Source organism: Panthera tigris, chromosome B2 (assembly GCF_018350195.1).
Source record: "Panthera tigris isolate Pti1 chromosome B2, P.tigris_Pti1_mat1.1, whole genome shotgun sequence".
In the NCBI taxonomy this organism is placed as follows: domain Eukaryota; kingdom Metazoa; phylum Chordata; class Mammalia; order Carnivora; family Felidae; genus Panthera; species Panthera tigris.
In genome coordinates, this window is record NC_056664.1 from 40,160,530 (window position 1) to 40,174,177 (window position 13,648).

General features: G+C 54.2%; 1 protein-coding gene across 2 annotated transcripts; it reads left to right on the forward strand.

Annotated features, from left to right (window-relative positions):
* The first annotated feature begins 74 nt into the window (after positions 1–74).
* Positions 75–6,208, forward strand: GUCA1ANB (GUCA1A neighbor). Of its 2 annotated transcripts, none has more exons than XM_042986353.1 (2): positions 75–161; positions 5,700–6,208. In XM_042986353.1, exons 1-2 carry the CDS (start codon positions 153–155, stop codon positions 6,027–6,029), a joined length of 339 nt encoding a protein of 112 aa, XP_042842287.1. In that variant the 5' UTR covers positions 75–152; the 3' UTR covers positions 6,030–6,208. The 2 variants fall into 2 exon arrangements, with proteins under 2 accessions (XP_042842287.1, XP_042842288.1); XM_042986354.1 differs by lacking the exon at positions 75–161 and adding an exon at positions 4,747–4,985.
* Positions 6,209–13,648: the final 7,440 nt, after the last annotated feature.

Here is a 13,648-nt window from a genome sequence, read left to right on the forward strand (position 1 = left end):
ACTGTGCTGTCAAAGGGGTGTCACAATGCCCCAGCCCATGCAAATTCTCCCCACCTGGGCACTCCCAGTACCTCCCAAAGAGTCCCCGGGAGCTCCGGAGCCCCTGACCACCAGAAGTTCCATCTCACCAACAAGAAAGGCCCTGGTCAAGGATGTCCCAGGTGGGATGACCTTACAGGGCTGCATCAAGGCAGCCCAAGGTCACAGGAAGTCTGATTGGCAGGAGAGAGTATGAAGGCCCCAGCCTGGCCCACCTGCATGGCTGGGAGCTGGGGACCTCTTACAAAAGGCTTAGGGACCAGTGCCGCTGTGGAGCCCCAGCTGTCCCCCCGGGGGAGGGAGCAGGAAGCAGGCCACCATTCCTCTCCTCCCATTCCTCTGCGCCTTCACTTCCCAGAGTCATTTCCTGGGCTGCTAGCCTGCACTTCCCAGTCTCCTAGGCAAACTTGTGACAAGTAACAGTGACAGCTGAAGCTTCCTGAGTGCTCAAGAGGCGTAGGCAGTTTATGTAGAATGTCTCATTAAATCCTCGTGGTACCCCTATGAGATAGATTCTATTTTTTTTTTTAAGAATTTAGAACAGTGTTTCACACGGCAAGCTTTTTGTTTTTTAATGTTTATTTATTGATTTTTGAGAGGGAGAGAGAAAGAGAGAGCAGGGGAGGGGCAGAGAGAGAGAGAGAGAGAGAGAGAGAGAGTCAGAATCCCAAGCAGGCTCTGTGCAGCAGAGAGCCCAACGTGGGGCTTGAACTCACAAACCATGAGATCGCGACCTGAGCCCAAACCAAGAGTCAGACGCTCAACCAACTGAGCCACCCAGGCGCCCTGTCCCTACGAGATAGGTTCTTTAGGTGTTCCCCCTTGAGAGGTGGGAAAACGGAGGTACAGTGTTATAAAATACTGAAAGCTCAGGCACTTGGTGTGAGCGGGGGAGCTGGGATTTGAACTCCAAGCCCCCAGGCTACACAGCCTCACGAGGGAGCTAAGGCCAAGCTCTCTCGGCCTCCTCATCTGCTCCCTCCCAGGCCCCTCTGCCCCACCGCACACCGACAGGCTCTCACAAAGGTTCAGATGAGCTTGTTCGAAACCTGCAGGGAACTGCCAGATGAGGCTGATAATAATTACTATTTGTATTGTGCCCTGAAAGTTCCCACACTCATCGCACCCCCACGACACGCTGGTGAAGCAGATGGCCTTATTATCTTCATTTTGCAGGTGAGGCCACCAAAGCTCAAAGAGGTTCCGAGACTTGCCCAAGGTTGCCTGACCTGTAGGGCAGAGTGAGGCCCTGAGCTCAGGCCTTCACACTCCAAAGCCCAGGCACATTCCCTGGTACCGGCTGCCCTGGGAGGCTTAAGGGCCTCACCCGATGCTGTTTGCATTTCAACAGGGCCCGAGGCCTTCCCCCCAGAGAGTGAGGCGCGGGTGGCGGGCGCTGGGCCTGAAGTGTTCCAGCCGACAGTGTCTTCCCAGACCCGCAGCAATACCACATATGAGATATTCTTGCCCTCCTCGGAAAGCCCCGCTCTCGAGTCACCCCCATCCCCTTTCCAGGCCCTGGCAGCAAGGACAGACACTATGCCTGGGGGGTGCGGGTGGAGGGGTCATAGAGGGAGAGGTCTATTCGGGATCCTTCTTTTGGCTCCAGCTGGAACCCCAAGGAGAAATAGGGTAGTGGGATTCGGAAGGGAGGGAAGGGGCTGGGGAGACCCTCTACTTGCCCTCTAGGCTTCTTTGCTCCGTGGACCCGGAGGCTTAAGTGAAGGCTGGCAGGAAGCAGGAAAGGAGTTAGGGGTCTTCCCCGAAGCTCTAAAGTAGGCGTCTCCGCCTTGACACTGATGACATCATGTGCTGCTAATTTTCTATTGTGGGGCGGTCCTGGCTCTGTAGGATGGTCAGCAGCATCCCTGGCCTCTACCCACTTTTGGCTGTGACAATGGGGATGCTACTCCCCGCTGGAGGCCAGTAGCATCCCCATTGTCACAGCCAAAAATGCCTCAGGCATCGCCAAAAGTTCACGGGCCCCCAACCCCCTGCACTTGATAGGAGGACTGGGAGGAGGAGCCGGTTAAATGAAACCAGACGTTAACCTGGAAAGTATGCATTCGGGGCCCCACCCTCCCCCGCAGAGCTGGCTGTGCTGGGCCCTGGGCAGGCGATGGGGTGTTCTCAGCCCTCTGGGGTTAGTCACCTGGAGCCTGGCTGGGCCCTTGGAAGGGGCAGGGCAAAGCTGTGCTGCCTGGGCTTCCTCCTCCTCCCCCTCTTCCTCCTCCTTGCTCTGAGTCTTCTCTTCCTCCTCCCTTTCCCCTTCTTCCTCCTCCCCGGGGACGGTCCCTCTGCCCTAGTTTCTGTGAGGGCCTCATCCCTAGATGTGCTCAAGGCCTGAGTCCCCCTCACCCCAAGGCCCCAAATGTTGCCGTAGCAGTAGCTGGCAGGTAGACCCAGGAGGGCCCAAGTCAGGGCCTGGGCTGGGGCAGAGAGAGAGGGGAGTGTTCAAATCCTGGTTTCCCCACTAACTAGTCTGGAGCTGCGGGAATTCTGGGGGGGGGGGGGGTCTTCGTGCTTCAATGTGAACTTAAACGTGCTTCGATGCCTCCAAGCCTCATCTTCCACATTTGAGATATGGGAGTAACACCTCAAATGGCTCTTAGGAGCTTTTGCAGAGCTGAGCGTCTAGTGCCTGGAGCTGGGGAGATTCTAGGTCCCATGAGCAACATTATCGCCCTTCCCTCTGTGGGTCTCTGGTCAGACCCCCCAGCCATTCTGAAAGCACGTGCCTCTGTCACTCTTGACACCAGCCTGGCAAGCCTGAGGTGCAGGGCCCGGATGGCCAAGACTGAGGCGGGGTGTTGGGGGGGGGGATGCGCTATGGTTCCCTCATCTCCAGATCCGTGGCCACGGGCTGAGCCCTTCTGCAGTGTCGAGAGGACCGGAACCCCACATCCTCAGAATCATACTTAATATGCTAAACATCCTGCAATGTCCAGGACTGCCCCACAACAAAGAATCATCGGGGGTGCCAGGTGGCTCAGTCAGTTAAGCGGCTGACCTCGGCTCAGGTCATGAGCTCACGGTTTGTGAGTTCGAGCCCCGCGTCCGGCTCTGTGCTGACAGCTCGCAGCCTGCAGCCTGTTTTGGGTGCTGTGTCTCCCTCTCTCACAAATAAACGTTAAACATTTTTAATAAAACGAAAGAATTATCAGCCCACAGTGTCCGTGGCGCTGAGGGCAGGAAGCTCCGATTTGTACAAGTTTACGTTGTGGTATCTGTTATTTGCACACTCAGAGCCTGGTGTATAAGAGGAATCATTTTGAATGAACGAGTGAACCAGTGAAGCAAATAATGTCATATCCTCAGCTGTGCTAGGAGATGGTAACTTCAGACTCCAGCGTTCAAGGCCCCGCAGCGTTCCCGACAAACTGGGAGATCCGGCTGCCCCTCTCTTCGGCTGCTCTCCTACTGCCCAGAACCCCCATCAGGAGCTCAGCAAGCTGACCGCATGAGGGCAAAAGTGGACTGGCAGCCCCTGTCCTCCCAGGGCGGTGGACACAGGATGCGTCATGGAGTATAGGGTGTGGACCCTGGGGTCAGCCAGGCCTGAGTTCAGTCCCAGCCTGGCTCTTCACCAGCCGCCTGACCCTAAACTTGTGACGGACATCCTTACTACAGCTTTCTCTACTATAAATAGGACACATGACGATACCTTCCTTAAAGGGTAATGCGAGGATTAGAAGAGATAACCCATGTAAAGAGTTTGGTGCTGTGCTTGGAGCCCATGGTGAAGAACGATCGCTGATTACCACCATCATAGCTCATTTCTTGTGTGGTCCCCCCGCTCCTAACCCCACGGCCAGGCCTCAAGGGCTCTGGGAAGGCCGTTCCACACTGTTCTCCAGCTTGGTTGTGTGCCAGCACTGGGTGAAGCCCCAGGGGCACAAAGGGGACTAGGATGTGGTCCTGAACACTGGGAGCGTTTTACAGGCTGTTGAACCATGAGCAGGAGCCCGGAAGGACCAGGATTTGGGGTTGGCATGAGGCGAGCACAGCACCCAGGGCAGCAAGATGTAAAAAGGGGTTCGGCGCACCTCTTTAAAATGTGCACTTGCCTCCCCACAGTCCCAGCCTCGCAAAGGACCACGTCCCAAGAGGAATGCCTGAAGGCCCAGAGGAGGGTGAAACAGGGGTGGGGGTTGCAGCACCAGAGGCTTCGTGGAGGAGGTGTCAGGAGGGCTGCTGGCTTGGAAGAATAGGAAGAATTTTGAAACGCACAGCTGAGGGCACACACATTTCTGGGTAGGAACCTATGGCAGCAAAGCCGGCTTGGGAAGAAAGCCCTGGGCAGGTTTGAGTTGGGCAAGGCGTTTGTAAATTACATGCAGAAGGAAAGAACGTACATTCTTTCTTGGGTACCAGGGATTTCTTCTGTAAGATGGCAGGGGTTCAACTTCCAGGAGCTCTGTAGCAAGGGCTCCTTCCCGGTGCTGGTTCCCCGGGGTGGCCGGGAGGACTGCGAGGCTGGGCCGAGCCGAAGTGGGTTCCCCTCCCAGCTGTCGCCTGGAGGAGACGGACAGAGCCAGCCTGACACCGAGGGATCGGTCCTTTGCGCTGTGCTGTTGTGACTGTGAAGGCCCCTAGTAAAATGAACATCTGGTACCTGGGAGACGGTGTGGAGGTCAAAGGTGAACAAAACAATTCAGTCCAGGGGGTAAACAAATGTCGCTACGGTGGGATCCTTGTGGCACTGGGGGCCTCCTCGAGGGGTAGACCTCCATGCGCAGTCAGCCAAGATTGGCGATTATGAAAAGCTGGCATTGTCACTTTGTAACAATGAGAGGTGTTCTAAAATAGAATGGGCCGGCTGGTTGGAAGGAGAACACCCCTTACTAGAACCCAGTTTAATTGAACCAGCCTTTATTGAGCGCGCACTGAATGCCTTGGTCTGGAGGAAAACAAGGAATAGGATTTTGGAGGGCATTATGTCAAGGGTAAGGTTGAGAGAGCACGGCCCTGAAGGTGCTCGGGGCCAAAAGGGAAAGAGAATCTCCCTGATGGACGGGAGGGAGGGAGGGAGGGAGGGCATGCCTGGCTGGGGGATCGGCCCCGAAAAAAGGCAAGGAGGCCTGGAAGGACACGTTGCCAGCAGAGGTAATGGGCGGAAGGTCCGGCTAGAGCACAGGGCGAGGGGAGCCCCGTCCTCAGAGTTCTTGTTTTCCAGGCTAGGGGCCTTGAGATGTCTTGTCTAGGCAGTAGAGAGCAACAGAGCACAGGCTGGGAGGCAGGAGGACAGGAGGGCTTGGTGGAAAGCTGAGTAACCCTTCAGGAGAGAGGAGGGAGGCCTGGCAGGACAGCAGCAGAGGAGGGCCAGATGGGAGTGACTTGAAGGACAGGGACAGACAGACAGCTGGATGTGGGGGAGATGGGGGCGGGGCGGGTTGAAGATGAGCCTGGCTCTTAGCCTCTGAGTCGGCAGAGGCCTCTGGGAAGCAGGCTGAGGTCTGCATCAGCACAAGTCAGGTCAGGGGCCCCGAAGGCCACCCCCTACCTGGAGATGTCTGGCTCCATGGCCAGCAGAGCTGTCTTGGGGGTGGCTCCGGAAGCTTCTGACGGCTGCTGGCCCCTTCCCCGCTCCCACCCTCGGGCTTAGCCGTGGAAGCCCCGGTGTCTGATGCCTCAGCGCTGGCCTGCTTTCCATCCCACAGGACTCAAAGAAACCCTCAGCACCCAGCCAGGAGCCGAAGACACCATCGGGCAAAAAGCTGAAGTTTCCACGCCCTCCCCTGTCCCAGTCGTGGAAGCGGGACCGTGAGCAGACCCTGGTGGCGGCCTACGTGCCGGTGGTGGTAGACCCGAAGGGGCAGAGCCTGGACAAGTTTAGGTTCAAGTTCTACACCTCCCAGTACTCCAACTCCCTGAACCCCTTCTATACCCGGCAGAAGCCTACCTGTGGCTACCTGTACCAGAGGGACATGGACCACACCCGCAAACGCTTTGACGTGCCTCCTGCCAACCTGGTCTTGTGGCGCTCCTAGGCCCCTCCCGGTTGGGAGACGCCACCTGCACCCTCCCCCGCCACAATTCTGGGTCCAGGAGGGGAGGGGCACTTGCTCCAGGAGGAGCAGACCATGCTCGGCCTGAGACAGCTGTGCTGCGCCCAGTGGCAAAGGGAGGTCTCTGTTCTCGGCAGCAATTAAAGTTTGTCCTTCCTTTCCTTGCCATCTGAATGGGTGGCTGTGGGCGGGTAAACTGAGGCCACAGGGGTGTCGTACGGCAGGTCACGTCCAGAGATGCCCAAAGACTTAGAAGCACTTGATTCTCAGTCCCCTCCCCCTCCCCTACCCCCACCTCCAGGAGTGACCTCAAGTCCCCTCTAGGGCCTCAGTCCCAAGCAAAGCCCATGCTGGTCACACCGTCCCCATAGGCCAAGCTTGGCAAGCCCGCCAAAGTCAGGAAAGAGAGAAGTCAGCTGGCGGTGGCCTGGGTTGGAGCAACCTCTGGAAAATGGGAAGTGGCACAGGGGGCAACGCAGTCTCTGGGGGGCCTCCTCTCCAGCCCTAGTTTCACATCCACCTGTCTCTTCTGACTTGTCGTTTGTTGGTGGCGGGACGGATTTCCCATCTCGTCTCTCCTCTGGTCCAGAAGAGCTGACTCGGGTTAGTCGGGCTCACGGGCCGTGTTTCATGAAGACGGGTGATGAAGGCAGAGGGCACTTGACCCAAAGCAGTGGCCTGAGTCCCCGGTCGCTGCCACCTAGGGGCAGATCCGGTGCTATGCCGGGGCCAGCTCAGACGGTCCTGAGGGATCCGACTGTGGGCATCTCCTCCCAACGCCACAGCCAGTGACTTCGTGTTGGTAACCACTGAAACCAGCAAACGCCCATCATCTGGGGTTTCTTCTTTCCAGAGAGCTCGTTGTTAAATATCTGCCATCACACCACTAGGTGGATCCAGCTGGTTCCACTTCTAGGACTCACAGCTCATTCTAGCTGGGGTGGGGTATTCAGTGGAGCATACTTTTGGAGCCTAAGAGTCTGGGGTTGGCTTGGGATGGAGGGACAGGATGTCTGGAGACCCAGACAAGCAGCCAGTGCACTGGCCACGCTTCCTCTGAAAAGAAGATGGTGAGTAGGGAGGAGGGACATGAGCCCTCCTAAAGGTTGTGTCACAAGATAGAGTCTAGGTTTTTCTGTTTGTTGTTGTTGTTGGAGGCTCTCTTTCAAAAGCCAGAGGCAGGGCACCTGGGTGGCTCAGTCGATTAAGCATCCGACTTCAGCTCAGGTCATGATCTCATGGTTCATGGGTTCGAGCCCCACATGGGCTCTGTGCTGTCAGCTCAGAGCCTGGAGCCTGGTTCGGATTCTGTGTCTCCCTCTCTCTGCCCCTCCCCTGTTCACACTGTCTCTCTCTGTCTCTCAAAAATAAATAAATGTAAAAAAAAAAAAAATTAAAAAAAAAAAAACAAAAGCCAGAGGTTTTGGGGGCACCTGGGTGGCTCAGTCGGTTGAGCATCTGATTCTTGACTTCGGCTCAGGTCACGATCGCACGTGTTCATGAGTTTGAGCCCCGCGTGGGGCTCTGCGCTGACAGCATGGACCCTGATTGGAATTTTCTCTCTCTCTCTCTCTCTGCCCCTCCCCTGCTCTCTCTCTCAAAATAAATAAAATTTTTTGTTAATAAAAAAATTAATTAAAAAATAATATATTTGACTATATATAATATATATAATATAAATAATATATATTTTGATATTTTTAATTAATTTTTTTATTAACAAAAAATTTTATTTATTTTGAGAGAGAGAGCAGGGGAGGGGCAGAGAGAGAGAGAGAGAGAAAATTCCAATCAGGGTCCATGCTGTCAGCGCAGAGCCCCACGCGGGGCTCAAACTCATGAACACGTGCGATCGTGACCTGAGCCGAAGTCAAGAATCAGATGCTCAACCGACTGAGCCACCCAGGTGCACCTAAATAAACTTTAAAAAATAAAATAAAGTCAGAGGCTTTCCTCAATTGCCTGGCGATCCTGGGCTGGAGGTCGGCCATTTGGCATCTGTACCTGATTGTCAGTGTTTGAGGAGCCAGCATGGGAAAGAGCTGGGGGGGGGGGGGGTCTCTTCCTTTGCAGACTTGCCCTTCACTCCCGGCTTCTAGAATGACCCTTCTCTCCCCTCGAGGCCCTCCAGTCCAAATGTCCAGAATAACCTCCAGCCAGGGGCAGGAGATAGGTGCGGTAGGGCATCTGGGGAGTGCGTGGCTCCTTACCCAGGCTTTCCACCAGTCCTCCTGTTTCTGCCCCCCTGTCCTGCACCCCACCCTGTAGGGCACCTTCTGCCCCATGTCTGAGCCTCCACAGTTCTGTGGCAGGCATAGGCATCACGTCTGTACCATTCTCCACACCCTCCTCTTTCAGAGTGTTTGGGTTTCCACTTCCTGCGCTGAGACAGTTACAGTCGTCCATGTGCCCTCTGTTGTCCAAAATTTTATTAGAACCTCTCACCTATTTCCTTCTTTCTCTTTGTCTCTGTGGACTGGTGGGCTTAAAAACTGTTATTGTGGGGCGCCTGGGTAGCTCAGTTGGTTAAGTGTCTTGACTTCGGCTCAGGTCATGATCTCACGATTTGTGAGTTCGAGCCCCGCGGCAGGCTCTGTGCTGATGGCTCAGAGCCCGGAGCCTGCTTCGGATTCTGTGTCTCCCTCTCTCTCTGCCCCTCCCCTACTCACACTCTGTTTTTCGCTCTCAAAAATAAATAAACACTAAAAAATAAAAATAAAAATAAAAAATGTTATTGCCATTTTAGCTGGATTTTGAAAAGCAGAGATAAATTTTTCAGTCTATGTGTAACTAAAAGTTCCATGTCCAATCATCCAACAGACCTTTGCTGAACATCCAAAGACTGGGTCCTTAGGCTGCAACCATCTCTGCCCTCCCAGACCTGAGAACCTTGCGGGGAGGGATGGGGGTGGGGGTGGGGGCCCGGCATTTTCACTCCCCCAACTGACACCTTCTCTTCTCCCTTGGAGAATGGTCTCCCCCTTGAGGTTCACCTTGGTAGAGCAGCCTTGATGGAAGCTTCCAGGAACCTTTAAAGAAGCTGGCCCAAGTCCCGCATCGGTGTGGGTGGGATAGTCCCAGGAGGCAAAGACCTGGCACTCAGAGCTCCATTCTGTTTCTGCGGAGGTGGAGAGTGGGGGTCGGGCAGCTCTGGAGGGGAACCAGTCGGGCCTGGGATTGCTGCCCCTCGCATCTCTTCCCAGCCTAGCTTCCACCTCTGCACACCTGCCCCACACGCTCCCTCTCCTCGGCACCGTTCAGCCAGGTAGATCCTCTCACGCTGGTATATGGCGATCTATCCCAGGAGGGATTCCTACAGACAGAGCAGCCTGGGGAAGCCACACGGCCTCTCTCTGACGTGTCCCACCACACGAGCTGTCCACCCGCTTCCTCCATACCTTTCTTGGTGTGGATCCCAACCCTCTCTGACTTGGCCATTCATGTCTGGGAGAAGAATGGAGAGCAGGACTGAGAGAGGCCATGGAAGAGGGAGAAGCTGGGCTCTGGGATTGGGAGGCTGGGAGATTCCATTCCCATCCTGGGTCTGGGCCACCTCCAAAGGGATTGAGCTCACCGTCGCTGGAATTTTCCAGGCAGAAGGGCCACAGGGAAGATGCTGGAGTAGGGGCTCGAGGGACCCTCCGGCTGGACCCTCGAGATTTAAAGGCTTAAGCCAAAAGCCTGGTGATGAGGTAGAAAACTCTGGTACCACCACTTGGAATTTCTGTGGACCTCACAATGACTTTTCTGTCCCCACTTCCTCTCGTGTCACATGGAAATAATACCACCCCACAGGGCTATTGTAAGCCGATTCCACAAGCTTAGCGTGCTGCCTTGAACACAGTAGACATTGGATGACAGCTCCACCCTACTCTAGCCTCACTGAATTCTTCCTTCGGTCATGCATGCACGCATTCACTCACTCAGTGTTTTATTTATTTTTTAATTTTTTAAATGTTTTTATTTTTGAGAGCGAGAGAGCGCACAAGTTGGGGAGGGGCAGAAAGAGAGGGAGACACAGAATCCGAAGCAGGCTCCGGGTTCAGAGCTGTCAGCACAGAGCCCGATGCGGGGCTCGAACCCACGAACCGTGAGATCATGACCTGAGCCGAAGTCAGACGCTTAACACACTGGGTCACCCAGGCGCCCCGCACTCACTCAATGTTTTATTGGGCTCAAGTCTGTCAGTCAAGCGTTACCTTCACAAAGGTACTGAGGAGCATGTTTACAAAGAAGTGGGCACAGTTGAGGGCTGGTGACATGGCCAGAGTGGCCACAGAGGCAAGCCCTTCCTACTTCTAAGCCTGAGAGGTACAGGGAGGTGGCTTTGTCACCGCAGCTGAGAGAGGGCTTTCGTGGGAGCTGTGGCTGAGGGTAGAAGGAATCAGGGCCCAAACTATGACCCAGCAGGGAGGGTGGGGAGCAAACGCCCAGACTCTTCTCTTTTCCTACCAGCCAGTCTCCTTCCACTGCTTCCCAGGGGATGAACTGCCAGAAGCCAGAGGCCCCGGGGAGCCTGAGTGATCCAGTCCACAGGGGTCAGCCTCCTGGCGCTCAGAGCACACAGAGGAAGGTGGAGAATGGGTGGGGAGGGGGCCAACGGGATAACCAGCGCATGACCATGTGGAATCTTTGGCACTAGGTGCTGGGAGGGTGCGAGAGACGAATAACACAGAGGCCTCCACCCCGAGTTCCTGACGACAGGCTGACAATAAACAGCTGCGTATAATTTGAGAAATCAAGGAAACTTATGTATGTTATAATAGAAGTGTGAACATTGTTGGGGCGTCTTAACTGACTGGCTCAGTCAGTTAAGTGTCCGACTTCAGCTTAGGTCATGATCTCGCAGTTCGTGAGATCGAGTCCCGTAAGTTCGAGCCCCGCGTCGGGCTCTGTAGTGCCAGCTCGGAGCCTGGAGTCTGCTTCCGATTCTGTCTCCCTCTCTCTGCCCCTCCTCTACTCTTGCTCTGTCTCTCTTCGTCTCTCAAAAATAAATAAATGTTTAATAATAATAATAATAATAATAATAAAAAAGAACGATGAACATTGTCCTAGATGTGGTGACCCCTATGACTTCCACCTCCTGCTGTACCCGCCTTGGCACAATCCTCCTCTGAGCGTGGCTGAGATCTGTGACTCACCAGTAACCCACGGAATGTGGCAAAGGTAACAGGATGGCATTTCCTTGGTTAGTTACACGATATAAGCTTCCATTTTAGCAAATTGGAGAGAGATTCTCCTTGCTGGCTTGATGAAATAAGCAGCCACACTGAGGAGCCTGTGTAATAAGGAACTTTGGAAAGTCCTAGAAACTGCAGACAGCCTCTGGTAACTGAGAGTGGGCTCCAGATAATGTCTAGCAAGAAGCCAGGGCCCTTAGTCCTATACCCAGGAAATGAATTCTGCCAACATGCTGAATGAGGCAGAAGTGGATTCTTCCCCAGTCAAGCCTCCAGATGTGAACGCACCCCAGATGACACCATGATCACAGCCCTTTGGGACCTGGGGCAGAGGACCCAGTGAAAGCACAGAGCCAGACTCCTGGCCCACAGAAACTGTGTGATAATAAACATGTAGGATTTTTTTTTTATTTTTAAAAATGTTTATTTTTGAGCTAGAGAGGCAGAGTGTGAGTGGGGGAGGGGCAGAGAGAGAGGGAGACACAGAATCCGAAGCCGGCTCCAGGCTCTGAGCTGTCAGCACAGAGCCTGACACGGGGCTCGAACCCACGAACTGTAAGATCATGACCCGAGCCGAAGTCGGACGCTTAACGACTGAGCCCCCCAGGCGCCCCTAAACGTGTAGAGTTTGAAGCTACGGACTCTGTGGTAGTGTTTAAGCTGCCTAGAAAGCTACTATAACACATCAAAAAAACCATCGGTGCGCCGAGGCAAGAAAAATGAATTCTGCTGAGATTCGGAAAGGTTCTCAGAGGAGGGTGTGTCTGTGCTCACGTGGGAAGAGTGGGGAGGATATAAATCGGGAGCGTTGGAAAGATAAGCTGCCACCTCACCCTCGACTCCTTCAGTCCAAACCCCAAAGCCGAGAGGACTCCGAAGACAAGGACGTGAGCCTGGGCCCCAAGTTCACCGGAGGAGCTTCTCCGGCCCCGTATCCAAGCCATGTGCCGGGCGGCCCCCAGCGGCCACTTGCCCAGTGCGCCCTGCATTCACCTCTTTAGGTAGAGGAGAAGCAAAGCAGTCTTGTTTGGTTTCTTGTTCAAAAACAGCTGACCTCTGTTTTTGTGAGCAGTATGTGTTCACTGTGAATCATTTAAAAAATACAGGTAAGTTTTAAAAAGCAAAGATTAGGGGCGCCTGGGTGGCCCAGTCGGTTAAGCATCAGACTTTGGCTCGGGTCACGATCTCATGGTTCGTGAGTTCAAGCCCCGCGTCGGGCTCTGTGCTGACAGCTCAGAGCCCGGAGCCTGCTTCCGATTCTCTGTCTCCTCCTCTCTCTGCTCCTCCCGTGCTCATGCTGTCTTCCTCTCTCTCAAAAATAAATAAACATTAAAAAAAAGCAAAGATTATACTATCGCTGGTGATGTCATGACCCAGAAAGAGCCCTGTTCACATTTTGGTTGTTTCCTTTTAGTTCCAGGTATCATGTACACAGCAGTGTCGTGTGACAGGGACAACCTTTGTCACAGATGGGCCCCTAGGCTTGGTCTAGGAACTTTCCAGGATCAGCAGTAGCAGTTCACCATGCACCTATGTGGTGGTGCCCTCACACACACACACACACACACACACACCCCAGGCCATAAGGCACACGCTCAATGTCCCCTATCCCCATGCCCGTGGGAGGGGATGGTGTCAGGTGTGGAGTCAGATGGAAGGTTGAATTCAAGCCTCCTGGGATGAGAGAGATACAGTCTCTGGGAATGTAAGAATGTGGTCAGAAGAGGACCAGTGAGTGTGTGTGTCTACATGGCTACATGAACTTGTACACTTTAATGGAGGAGGGGGTTCCCTCTAGCTACTCAGGACTCGTCTTGGAAGCCCACAAACTCTGCATGATTCAGGCGTGCTTATACATTAACTACCCACGGTGTGACTGGAAGCCCTCAGTTGTGATGGTCAAGTGCAGTGCACAGCATGTATAACCGTACACAGCAGTCCTGTCAAAAGCCCACAGTTGGTCCAGCTCTGGAAGAGGCACCAGCTCTATCTCAGATGTACCTCAATTCCATGTCGGAGGGCAGGAACCAAAAACATTGAGAGCCCACTGAAAACAGGAGAAGAAGGGAATGGAGGTCACAGGATCAGAACAGCCTCTGGCTAGCCACCTATTCGGCCCTGGTAAGAAGGGATAACGAGATTACAAAATGGGTAAGAAAATCCTCTCACCTATCAGCTCAAGGCTGTAATCCTGGGCCTCTGCTTCCCTAAGCTTTGTTCTATTTTCACTCTTCTTTCCTAGGAGCAGTCCCCATTGGCCACAAGGGTTTAGTGGGGACTTAACACCACTTCTCTGGCTCCTCCTGCACTTGGCCGTGGGGTTGCACAGCCCCCCATTACCTTTGTCTCTCTGCTCACCTCCTCCTGTGCTGATTCGTCAGACCTTCTTTGCTCAGCTCTGCACCACTCCGGGCTGTGAGC